The sequence below is a fragment of the Uloborus diversus genome, chromosome 9, assembly GCF_026930045.1.
Source record: "Uloborus diversus isolate 005 chromosome 9, Udiv.v.3.1, whole genome shotgun sequence".
In the NCBI taxonomy this organism is placed as follows: domain Eukaryota; kingdom Metazoa; phylum Arthropoda; class Arachnida; order Araneae; family Uloboridae; genus Uloborus; species Uloborus diversus.
The window spans coordinates 7,251,225-7,264,963 of NC_072739.1; the positions used below are offsets into that span (position 1 = coordinate 7,251,225).

Genomic DNA, 13,739 nt, shown 5'->3' on the forward strand with positions numbered 1-13,739 from the left:
GGAGAGAATGCTATATTTTTTTTTTTTCACAATTTTTGCAGAATGAAGACGAGATTCAAATGTTTTTAACCTACCATTTCGAAATTTTATTTAATTAGAAGTATTTGTTTTCTTACGAATTTGCAGCAAACTAGTTATAGTACTCCGCTGTCAGTATTATATAAGCATGCTTTAAGTATTGAACACAAATTATTTAAAATTAAAAAAATCAGCAGCTGTAGTTGGGGCAACACAACCTAGTAGCATAGTGTAGTTTACACTACGTAACACTGCCAGGTTAGGTTTGCTAACTATAGTAAAAGTATTTCTCATATACAGTGAAATTTGGGTAACTCGGCTAGTGCAGTCCAATTTTTGCTACCAACATTCTTTCACGTTCTCAGAATTTTGCTTTTTCACCTCTTTTCAAAAATTATGGATTTATTCTTCAGGAGTATTCAAAAAATATTAGTGATTTTAAAATAAGAAAACGAAAAGAAAATTTATTTACCGAAATTAATTTTCATGATGTGAATGTTAACATTAGTAGGGGTACTTAGCCGGGCGCAAGCGATTATGCCCAACGCCAAGCGATGATTCGCTAAATTGATGTATAAATCCGCCAATTTTCTTACAACCCTTGTTGGGCGTAATCATTTGGGGATTTTCACTTGCGCCCATCTAACGGAGAAGTACCTAAGTAGGTGATACAGAAACTCTTCAGGAATTAAAATAATGGAACCTCGGTAAGTTGACATCCGCTTAAAATCGACATGTGTTTATGTTCCCTTGGGGTGTCGAGTTATTTAGGTCCCACTGTATTTCATTAAACTCACAACACAAACTATTCATAAAAACAATTTTTATTCCAAAATTCAAAAAGTATTTGTTACAATAAATTACAGCAATTGTTTGGTTGGAAATAAAAGTACACTCTCTATAACTCGGTCTTTAGTTGACAAATTATGCATTTGTACATGGCAGTATTTTCGTTTCTGAGAATGGTTATCAATGAGTTGAAGCTCAGATTTTCTTAGAGTGCACTATTCTGTGGTTGAAATGACCATTCAAAAAGGAATAAATGCTATTCATTAGAAACAGTAATATACTTCAGTTTTGCATTTTGAGTGAAAAAAATTAAGTATTTATTTTAAATTCATTTCAAAACGAAAAATTTTATATTACCACAAAATAGAAATTTTTGTTATAAAATATTCTCTTATTGAACATAAGTTTTTTTTTCTATCAAAGTAAGGTATGTATTGGATTGCTAGACTTGAGGTGCTGAGTTCTTTCATAATTTATCAACTGCTGTTTTATCCATTTACACCAAAATGATCCAGTAAAAATAGGTTAAAAAGAAAAACAGAACAACATTTAAAAAAAAGGTTTTGAATACAGGACATGTCACTTTTTCCCTGTCTTATATGTGGATAGTCTCATATAGGGATAAATTCATAAAAACTTAACTTGATCCCCGTCCTCCCCCCTTAATTTAGGTTATTTTTTAGAAAAAGTAAAGCATTCAATTATTTTTTGTATAAGTTATGCTTTTGAATATTTTTTTTCACCTTTGAATATCTTAAGATTTCTATATTGTTTAAAGTAACAATTTATATTAATCATGTTTCATATTACGGATATTTTTTAAAAGGATGCTTTGAACATTCAAACATGCCATCAAATTCACTTACCTAAAAACTATTTTTAGAAGCATATAATTCAATCTTATTTTTGTGAGGATGCAGAAAGGTTAATATGCTTATCACAAAATGTAACAATTTTCAATGCCAAGATGGGAATTTTTTAAAATGGATGGAATAAGGGAAATATTTGAATAGGGAAAAATTAAAACAATTATAGTTAATAGAACTATTATGAAAAAGACTGAATTAAATTACTTTGATTTCTTCAAAAAATTAATGGACTTATATCTGAGCAATACATAAATATTCCATGAGATTGGGAATTAAAGAGACATATCTAAAAATATCACATATTTTATATAAAATATAATACTGTTTTATTACACTTATAATAATGAAGAAACAGATCATAAGTATTTTGCATCATTGCAAGTTGTCCAAAATATTGTTTACGTGCTTGTAAGTGATCATTTCGGATCCCACAGTTTAAGTTCAGCCACAAAGTGATGATTCCACCATTCAAAGTTTTTTCAATTAAAATTACCTGCAACATCAAACCATAAAATTTATCATAAATTTAACGACAACAAATACATTAGCTGAATCTCTTTAAAAAAATTTGTCTTTACTTTTGACAGCTATATAAATACGGAACTGTATTGCTGTGGGAATGTCAAGTGCAATATCTGCAGAAATGAGCTTCTGAGATTTGAAAAAAATGTGTTTTGAATACCATACTAACATTAGGAAAATATGAATTTCCATTTTTTTTTTTTAAATTTAACAGTATTTGACTTTTTTTCGTGCTTTACTTGTAGCAGAAACTAAATAAGCAAGCTTGCATAATAAAGCTAAAGTACAAGAGATGGAAAAAATGGAAAATTTGCGAATACTGTATTTTACCTTCCCACATAGTTTAATATTATTTATACATGAAATGCAAAGAGATAATAATATTCAGTGATTTTTCAAACATCTTGATTTTTTTTGGGCTGAAAAATACTTTCTAGCTCTATAACAGATGTTTTTTTTTTCCTTTTTGAAAGCCCTTTAGATACAAATACAAAAGTGACGACCAGCAACAAGCTCTGGGCCCAGCAAGGCTGGTCCTAGTCAATTTACAATCCCCAGTGAAGATCAATGGCCCTCTTGAAACTATCTACTCCCTTGCTCATTACCACCTCTTCCGGTAAGCTGTTCCAAGGTTCCACTACCCTGCTAAAATAATAATTTTTCCTAACATCCATGTTAGCCTGAGAATTAAATAGCTTAAAACAATGACCCCTTGTCCTATTTTCAGTGCTAAACTTCAGCCCCGTAACATCATTCATTTTAATAAATTTAAACAACTGAATCATGTCCCCTCGGCCTCTCCTTTGCTCAAGACTGTACATTTTTAGCCTTCTAAGCCTGGCATCGTAGTCTAGATGAGAAAGTCCATTTATTAGTCTTGTAGCCCGCCTTTGAACCCTTTCCAATACATTAATATCTTTCTCAAGATACGGAGACCAAAACTGAACAGCATACTCCAAATGAGATCTTACCAAACTTCTATATAAGGGCAGAGTTAGGTTTGGTAATATGACACGATCACAGACATCAAAATTAAAAGCAGATAATTATAAACCTACTTATGTAAGAATGATGATTATGAGAAATAGAGTGAAAGAGCAAGCTAAAAGTTTTCAAAGCTTGGATTCACAAGTTTTTCACAATTTATGTTTATTCACCAAATCTAGTTTAATTTTCTTATAATATGCTTATTCATTAAAATACATTTGTGAACAACAGAATTCAACATTTTATGTTAGCAACAAATACAGCCCTTGAAAGTCTAAAAATAAGGTAATTGCTTGACGAAAAAAGGGAGGCGAGGTTATAAATTAAGTCGTAATTTTAAGTTATAAAACACTTCGGTACATTTGCAGAACAGAAACCAAAACTTAATACCACAGTGACAAATAAACCATGTAAAAAAATAATTGTAGTTAATAATCTGTAAAACAATGTTCACCCACAAGAGCACAGACTATCATAAGAAATGTTGATGTTCCTTTGTACTAAAAGTAAAAGATAATTTTAAAATTATAATTGCACAAATCTGCAAAAAAATTCAGAACCTTGTTTTGGAGTAGTTACATCTCACAAAAGCAACAAGGCAGAACAAAAAAGTTTATATAATAGAAACATGGGATTAAATAACAACCGATGAGGATGTTATCAGTTTGCAAAGAAACAATAGGAATCAAACCATGCTTGTAAGCATTCTTACAGGTACAAAATGTAAACACAAAAGAATTAGATTAAAGATAAAGCCAATAAATCTATAAAACTAATGTTTTGTTTTAGTCTATGGCCCGTAGGGTCAGTTATTTAATTGCCAAAGTATGCAGTTTAATCGTTAAATCAGGGATCATTTTCAGATCTAAAGTATGTCTAAGTGAAACTTAAGTATTTTATAGCAAAAACAAAAGAACTTTTCAACAATAACAGAGGTTGCAAATGCACATTGAAACAGATTGCAAAATTTAATTAACATCTAGTTTTTCTACATGAAAATTTAATTGCAAAAAAAAAAAGACTTGTAAAACAGTAGGCACACAAATATTTCAAAAGCTAGTTATTTACCGTCTTTGGTAAAATAGGATGTATTCATTGACGCATTCCTCGGTATTAGGAGCTTCTTTCTTAACATTTTCATCATTGTAATAGTACCATTCATTCGTCAGCGCATGTTTTGAAAACGAAGTATAGTGACCAGCACTTACTCCTAAAAGAAAGTAAAAAAACATACAAAAAGTTAAACATGAATATAAATTCAACCTGTCAAGGCTTTCTGCATTGACGAAATACAATTTCGAAGTAAATCAGGCACAGTTAGTATCACAGAAATGTCAAAAGAAAAAACATCAACAAGTTACATGAAGCACTACTAAATACTAAAACCTTTATGTACAGTGTATTTTTAGGATCAAGAGTCACAATTTATGGCAATATACTTCACTATTTGATGCTAAATATAACTGATATTGCATTATCTAATAATTAATGCACAAAAAACAATAGGGGAGGAAATGGGGGTATATCTTCTGCCAAATTGATTGATATTCAGATTATAATATATGCAGGGGTGTTTGTGATCCGAAATTTCAGAAAATTTTGGGTTACCGCACTCGAAAATTTTAGGCTGGCAGTACCTCTAAAGCTGAAAAAATTTAACCTTTAAATGTTTTTTTTTTTCATTTCAATGATTTTTGTATGCATATTTAAAGAGTTTTTATGGGAGAAGTGGGGGGGGGGGGTCGAGCTTTCTCATAGTTTCTAAAAATTTCACCGTCTTCAGAAAATTTAACTTGAGTCCACTTGCATCCCTGAATATATGCTAAAACATTATTCAACGGTACAAAAACTCTTGGGATCTTAATGCTCTTTTGCTAAGCAAGTAAAAGTTCCAAGTGTCCCCCTCCTAACAATTCGCAAAAAAGTACTGTGAGATGATTCAGGTGGTAAATCGTTTCGAAGGTCAAAAGTACTGACCCATTATATCGCTCAAGGGCTGCAATAGTGGCGCAACTCAAAAAACACAAAATTTTGGACAAAGAACAGGTGTAAATATGAAAATACACATTCTTTTCAGCAACAATACTAGTGCAACGCATAATTCAGTATTAAGCTGTAAGATGGCAGAAGTAAAATGCATTTTTTATGCATTTTGTTTTGCAATGAAAATTTTAAACTTAGTTATCTCAAGATACGATTATTTGAGTTTTGCCGCTATTGCAGCCCATGAGCGATATTATTTACTGACCATTTTATTTGCAATGTAAGGTAATGCCTAGTTTGTAATGTAAACATAAGCTAGTAAATTTTTTGATAAACTCTTTGCAATTGCCAATGATAATTCAGGAGGAAGGGTTACAGAGACTGTTCCATATTTTCACCTAAAAGAAATTCCAGGAAAACAAAGGGGAATGAGTTAATCAATCAAAGATGCTTTTTTGGTATTTTATGGTATAATCATATTTAAAAGTCACTTTTCAGTGGTACTGTAATCATTTTGTAACTGACAAAATAGTTTTTCACGTAACTATTTTTTTTTTCAAATGTATTCCGAGAAAAGTTTTACAATGATGATCACAGAAAATAAGGTTAAATAAAAAAATAACCAATTTAGTTTGTTTCAAAACTTTTTTTTTCACTATGTGGCAAGTTTTTTTTTCCTGGTATACAAATGTTGCCCCTATTAAGTTATTTATTTAAATTGAAATATGTTCTGTTTAAAATTCAAGGGACTTGTTTTTTCCATTGAAGGACCCAAATTTGTTTCAATAATGGATCCCTGGGAACATGGTATATTGCATGCAGGCTACGAAAAATGAGTAAGAACACTCTATATGAGTTCTTTTCTTTCAAACATTTATAGAAATTAGAAAGAAAAAAATGTTACGTTTGCCACAAAATTGGTTTTTATTCTCGTTCAATGAAATAGTCAATTCTACCAAGGTGGCAAAAATTAGGTTGCAATATAGGCAATTTTCCCCGTTACTCAGCAGTTTTTAAATTATATGATGGAAAAAAAATGTGTTGCTTTTTTTTCTTAAAATGAATTACTTGGTAAATTTTAAAAAATAAAAAAAATAAAAATGCTCTTGCAGACTAAATTCTAAAAGTACTGCCAAATTGTGACCAAATTGAAGAATACTGATTTTTATTGACCAGTTTTATGCCTTGCATTTGAGCGCTAAGATGCTGCCTTTCAAACGTAAGGGGTTTTTTCGGAATGTCCTACTCTATATTAAATTGGAAAATGCTAGTGTCATCAGCTTTCTCACAGAAATATTTCTGCATTGAAGAAATGTACAATCAATACAAATGACATAGAAATTCTAAATGGAAGAAGATTATACTACCTCCAAAATGACAAACACATGCTTGTAAATCATAAATTAACTCCCCGGAAAAAGGTCCAGTGGAAAATGAAGACAGATCTAAACCTTCTAAAGGGTATGAAACTTTATCTTCTACTTTCATACTCACAAAGTCATGAAAGACAAATCTAGAAAAGGAATTTCAATCTACGTTAAACTGATGACAAAAGACAAATGAGAAAACACTTTAGAAAATATAATTTAAAAATTTACATTAAATTGGTTCAATAAAATGCAAATTAATACATTATGAAGATTCATGCTGTACCTCTAATCATGCTTTTCTAAGATAACTTAGGTTAGTTACACTGTCAATTTAGTTAAAAAATTATTTACTTCTGCATTTAATTTTCACTGAAGAACATATGGATGAAAAATGTAAGGAAATTGACTCAGCATTTAGTAATTCTTTTTGCACTGAAGGTTTTGGACTATAAATAATCATTAAATCAAACAACATTGTCCTGCATATCTGAAATGGTAAATATAATTTTTTGGAACAAACTTTTTAAATTCATACAACTGTTTGGTGTTTGCACCATTATTTTTTATACAACATACCTTGAACCCCCCTCCCCCCACAAAGGATCAAAGTTCTTCAAAGTTTTTTTTTTTTTTAAGTCATAAAAATGGTTTTGGATTAATGTGAAAAATTAAAGGCCTTTTACGGGCCCTAGAGATGAGACGGGCACAACTTAAAACAGGTTTTAGGCTCAGGCTCATGATAAGCTGCTTAATAGTCAACCTCCATACAAATACTTTTCCTACTACAAATGGATTCTTTTTTTAAATTTTATTTTGCTTTAGTGTAAAAGTGCATGAAACTTAAACCATGGGAAAAAGTATTTCAATTTCAATTTTAGAATTTCTTTTTTGGGCTTTCCTCTTTGCAACAAACTTTTCAACTCAAAAATTTATGAATTAAATAGGATATTTGAATTAATATTTGCCTCGCATGAAAATTAAACATAATTAAAACAAAAAATTAACAGTTATTTATAACATGTTTGTTTGTAGTTACTATTACAGATAAATGTACTAATTCATATGAAATACAGCATTTTGAGAAAATTTTAATAAAATGGTCCTTATTAATAGACAAATTTATTAAAAATGTTTTGAACCAATCGCTGTTGCAATATAAGAACCCATTTTCGCTTGATCTTTACTAATAATAAAGCAGTAAGTCTCTCTGTCCGGAGGATGTCTGTAGGATGTCCGTAGGATGTCTGTGACGCGCATAGCGCTTAAACCGTTCGGCCGATTTTCATGAAATTTGGCACAAAGTTAGTATGTAGCATGGGGGTGTGCACCTCGAAGCGATTTTTCGAAAATTCGATGTGGTTCTTTTTTTATTCAAATTTTAAGAAAAAAAAACTATCATAAATTACGAAATTATCATAACGTGGAACCGTAACATGGGCACAAGCCAATTGGCGAGATACGAAATTATCATAACGTGGAACTGTAACGTCGGTAAAAGCCAATTGGCGAGAAAATTCACCATACATCATTTGTAAATATACAAGCGAACCAAAAGACCTTTAATTTTTCTATTACGGGCGAAGCCGTGCGGGTGCCACTAGTGTAAAATAAAACAACAGCTGAGAAACTATGTCGGACTCAGGCGGGCTCTGTTTACAAATTTTCAGACTGGGGCTTCAAAAATGAGCCCGAACTGATCTCTAACAGGCACCCTAAATTGGCTAAATGTTTTAAAGGCTTTTTTTAAAAAACATTCTCTAAAGAACCCTGTCACACAAATTTTGAAAGTGTTACTCACCGTTTAAGATAAATAATTAGGACTTCAGGAAATTTCCATATAGACAATGACTTTGTTGCTTGTTGATTACGACGGCATACTGGACAGAACCAAGGACTATCTTCATCCAAACTTTCCCTACATAATAAAAATACATGGAGTGTGAAACAGATAAATTTTGAAATTTTTTCAATAATTTAAACTTAGTAAAGGATTTTGACAAGAATCTGTCCTGTCAAAATGTAATTCTTGAATAGAGGTAGAAGGGGAAAAATGTTGGAATCGAGTTAGAAGCAAAAAAATGCTGCCTTTTCAGATTAATACTGAAAGAGGCAGGGTTGGCCGGATTGGACCCAATTGGGTTGGACCCAATGGGTTTTTTTGAAAAAACCCATTTAAAAAAACCCATTATTTAGCCCACTTTTGGGTTTTTTAAAATTTTCTGAGAAGTTTTTTTTTTAAAAATAATTAATTTAAATACTTTTACAATTTAAACTTCTTTTTTATTTCTTCTTCACCATAGACAATTAACATAAAAAATGAATTTTGAACTTTAATAGTATTTCTTAACTCTTAAGGGCATTAAAAAATACTTCAAAGATTTTAAATAAATATATTTAACTTTTTTCCTTCAACTGGTCAAAAATGAACTCAAATTATCTTGATTAAGTCCTGTCACATCAGATTTTCCTAATATTTGCAGATTGTACAAAGGATACTACTTTAGCTAAAAGGCTCTCATGTGAATTATTTTCTGCAAACCAACACGTCACAAAACTCGAATAAACAAGGTATATTTTTTAGAAATTAACAGGTTTTACAAATGGTTGGACAGAAAACAGAATAGGATGTACAGTATTTTCATTATCTTACGAAAAAGTTTAATATTTCTTACTCTGTACACAGAAATAGAAAAACATGTAACATAAAATTCAAAGAAACGTCTTGATTAAGCTGGAATTCAGTAAAAAGGGATTTAAACTACTTGAGGTTCTACAGTAGTTTTGCATAACAAAATGAAATACAATAAAGTAAAATACAAAAAAAAAAATGTAGAAATTAAAAACGAACAAACAAACAATAGATTTTATCACTCAAGAAGTAACTTTGTCTTAACTGTTGGTAATCATGGAAACTAAAAAAATCAGAAACTTCACCATTCTTGAATTTTGTCGTCTTTTATACTTTTCTTCAGAAAATGCTAAATTTTCCAGCTTTTTTTATCAAAACAATTTTTGTGCTTTGTCCATATACTTATGCTACAATATACTACGAGTACCCCACCTTTCCCCTAAAAAAAGACAAAAAAACCCACATTTCTTTGAAAAAAAAACCCAGCTTTAGTTGGGGTTTTTTGGGTTTTATTTAAAAAAACCCAAAAACCCTGGGTCCATGGGCTTTTTTAAAAAAACCCGGGTTTTTGCCAACCCTGGAAAGAGGACAACAGTAAATTTATCAAACGTTTGATGAAATGGTGCATTAAAAAATGATACATTCACCAAAATAAATACATTTGTAAAATCATATCATTGCCTTAAGACAAAAGTAGGATATCTTACTGTTATTATTGGGATTACATGTCTTGCTGTTGCTCTGAGGCAGCGATATGTACAGTAAAAAAGATTCAACAAAACCAGAATTTGAAACAAACTTGACAAAAAATATGACTTTTCTTATTTTAATTATTTGAGGGGAAAAAAACTGGAAGTATTGACTCACCTCTCGCTAAAATATTCTAAACAAGAATAAATATCCAAATCGGATTTGTGACGGGCTTGCTGCATGGATTTATGCTCTGCTACAAAGGAAGCTGAAGCTATACTTTCTGGAGGTAGATCTATATATCTCACTGCTATACTATCCCCATGTTGCAATTTTATTTCACCCAAACGAGCTATTTCACAACCAGAGCAGTGTTCACTATATAAGCATCTTGAGCAATTTTTCCCCTGAAAATGCAAGCAGATATTCAACAATGAATACAATAAATATATAACATTTTTTTATTCTACTTTGAGATCATCAGTTAACCATTGTAGTCCTCCAAACAGTATCCTATAATGAAATAATGTTGCATAGAGACATTAAGCAATTTTTACTTCATGAAGTTGAAGTTCAGCTCTGCTAATCAATTTTAAAAAGACTGCAATTTTTATTTTTTTAAAACTAGTTTCAAATACAAATGTGACGACCAGCAACAGGCTCTGGGCCCAGCTGAAAGAGCAGCAATTCATTAAGAAAGATCGTTCATTTGTTGCTCATTGGTAAATATCCAGGTAGATTAAAATAAACAAAATATCCGAAATGATAAATAATTAGATTAAAATTAATGGAAAGAAAAGAACAGCAAATAGGTATTTTATATATATCTCTTTAACAGGTGCTGAAAAGAGTTCAGCAGATTATTGTTAAGCCAGTAAGGTACATTCTTTTACAGCTATGAAAATGAATAGATAAAAATTAAGTTATGGAGTTTTTATTTCTATTAAAAAATTATTTTGTAATGGAAATAAAACTCATAAGATATTTTGCATACTTTACACTCAAAAAGAAAATTTTGTACCTGTCCATCAACAAGCAAGAGAGAGTATGTTGATAGGAATGGAATAGCATTATCTACAAGTTCATACAATTTGGCAGCAGGCAAAATTGAAGGTAACTTCAATAAACCAGGATGACCAATGAGTAGTTTTTCCTTCAGTGTTTCATCTTCAAAAGTATCATGGCGTATCACAATAGGTATAGGAATAGTGCTAAAAAGTGAAAAAATAATTGATTATGTGAAAGCAACAGTGCAAACTTTAACAATTTGCAATGAAATACGTTCATGCGTTATGAAGAGGCTGTGACACCAAAATAAAACGCAATGAATTAAAATCAATAGGAATTCTAAAATTTTCGTACTTTTACGTTAGAAAGGTCTTTTTGTGAATGCCATTTTTATGTGTGGGTTTGTTTTAGCGATTGTGATTTAAGTAAAATATCGCTTCTATTCTGAAACAATAAATTCTTCTCTTCATCTTTTAGCCTTATTATGCTAATTATTTCAAAATGAGCTTGAATTTTCATCGTCTCAACTATCTGAGAAAGTCCGGGTATCCAGAATTCAGCATTTTCCCGCAAATGAAGCAGCAGTTTCACCCTTTAGATGAAAATGAACTCCCAGACATTTCCAGTAATTTCATCATGATTTTAATTAACCATTTTACATCACTTTCATTTTCCTGGACAATTCCAGGTTTTCCCTAATTTCCCTGCGAGTGGCAACCATGAACCCCCAGGTAACACACTTGAGCAACAAAGGACCTCTATTTCAAATTTGGCAAAGATCCAAAGTAAACTCAATTTGCATAAGGAAAACCCCTTTGCTTTCCATAATTGGACAACAATCCCTTTACGTGAAATCCTGAGCATCAAAAGATCTGTACCAAATTTCGCAAATATCTGATGTTAACTGTGAGTTTGTATAAGGAAGATACACACACACACAAATAAACATCCATTTTTATGTCTGGTGAAACATCTCCACAGTGACCACTCTCCTTTCCTGAAAAAAGTGGTCATTAATGGAGGTCGTTTTCAAACAAGCAAAAAACAAGAGCACCAATAGAAATTATTTAAATTCTGTTTACAGTACATTAATTACTAACAGTTATGATAAGAATAATTTAAATAGAGGAACAAAGAATTCTTTTCAAAATTTTTATATAAAATATATTTATTCTTACATAATTTTTTATTTTCGAAACTAATTCGCTTAAAATATGAGAATAGATTTATCTGTTAGATTCTTTAAGCTTGACTGAAACAATTTCTGTTTCAGGTTTATCTTTTAGCGGCAAAAATAAATTATTGTCTTATCATTAGCTACTTTTCAACTGTTCAGATGATCTAAAATAGATTTTGACCACAAAAATGACCAAGGAATGGACCTGTTCTCTTTCCAGAAATGATCCTTTGGAAAATAGATTTTATTAACTTCCTACAATGACGGGCTCAAGCCCAAGCTGCAGTGAGATAGACAGAATGTGTCATCTTAGCACCCTATGGTTGTAAAAAACTGCACAGTCCTTTTGCTAACACTTTTGAGGCTCTAAACATCGGGCTTGAAAAGTATCCCTTTTTTATCATTTCCTAAGTAAGAGAACACTGATGCGTGTAACAAGTTTTTTTTTACCTCTCTTTTAGTTTTCTCTCGGCGATAATTCTTTTATTTGTTGGTAATTGGTTTTTTGGGACTAGCCAGTGAGAGGTTTTAACGGTCTCTCCAGAGGATTTTTTTGCACTGAACAGATAGGAAGGAAAATCGGATGCTTGGAAAATAGCTGTTAAGAGAGGTGGTCGTTATATAGAGGAAGTCACTCATAGAAGTTTTACTGCATATAAATTACAGTGTTCAAACGTTATGTTTCATAATAAAATTAGAAAAAAAAAAAAGAAATGAAGCTTTATAGCTTAGTAGAATTTTAAATTTTTTGACTTATTATAAGATGCTTTTTGCAACAAATTTTTTGGTCAGGTTAAAGAAACATTACTTTTTAATTGACAAACAATCTTATAATTTAGCACATAAAAAACCATTACCTTATTCTGAATTGGTAATCGCCCATTTGACTCAATGGAACAAAGTCTTCAGTAGATGAAACATTTGAACCACAAACCTAAAAATAAAAAAAGAAAAGAAAACATTTACGCAAGATCTTTTGCGAAATTGTGTAACACAAAAAATAAATATGAATTGATTATTCCGCATTAAAACTAATTGACATATAACTAATCTAAAAACAGGAGTTTTGGAATTACACAGAATCTTTTCTTCAATACAAAAGAAAAAAAGAGTGAGGTGGCAAAACCCGAAAAAAATTCATTGCATGAAATTAATAACGATAAAAAAATATATTTTGTGGTAATAGGGAAACTTACAGGACATAAAAATTTATCTCCTCCATAATGCTTGCAAGAAACCTTAGAGAGGGAGAGAGAGAGAAAAAAAAACAATTACAAAATTTAAAATGCAAATTTATTTCATAACAATGCATAAAATTGACCTAAGACAAAATATAAATATACAAATTGCATAAAAACAAAACCTTTTCTTTAAAAAAAAGTGGTTTATTAATACAGAATTGTCAATGTAATGTTTCCAAGATTTTGCATGTTTTACATTTAAGAACAAGAACACCAAATGTAAAAAGGCTTCAGAATGCATAATATCACGGACTATGGGTACAGTATGATCAGATTGAATTTTATAATATACAAGGATGATTGCCCATAATGCAAACAAAATTATATTTTTGAACTTTCCACTTAAAATTAGAAAGGATTCTTAATGTTTTAAAATTTTAATCACACAGTAAAAAATTAAAAAATGAATAAATAAATATAATAATAGTAATTAACATTGTAGTTGCACTCTGATAA

General features: G+C 30.6%; 1 protein-coding gene across 1 annotated transcript in view; it reads right to left on the reverse strand.

Moving 5' to 3' along the window:
* Positions 1-826: 826 nt before the first annotated feature.
* The window catches only part of LOC129229457 (uncharacterized), a 37,864-nt gene continuing 24,951 nt past the window's right edge, over positions 827-13,739 (reverse strand). Inside the window, exons 10-17 of the mRNA XM_054863770.1 lie at positions 13,239-13,280; positions 12,900-12,976; positions 10,879-11,068; positions 10,035-10,264; positions 8,337-8,453; positions 6,536-6,681; positions 4,254-4,395; positions 827-2,169 (exon numbers count right to left, since the gene is read on the reverse strand). Coding sequence (XP_054719745.1) covers positions 2,166-2,169; positions 4,254-4,395; positions 6,536-6,681; positions 8,337-8,453; positions 10,035-10,264; positions 10,879-11,068; positions 12,900-12,976; positions 13,239-13,280 — 948 coding nt within the window. The 3' untranslated portion in view covers positions 827-2,165. The remainder of the gene's footprint in view (positions 2,170-4,253; positions 4,396-6,535; positions 6,682-8,336; positions 8,454-10,034; positions 10,265-10,878; positions 11,069-12,899; positions 12,977-13,238; positions 13,281-13,739) is intronic.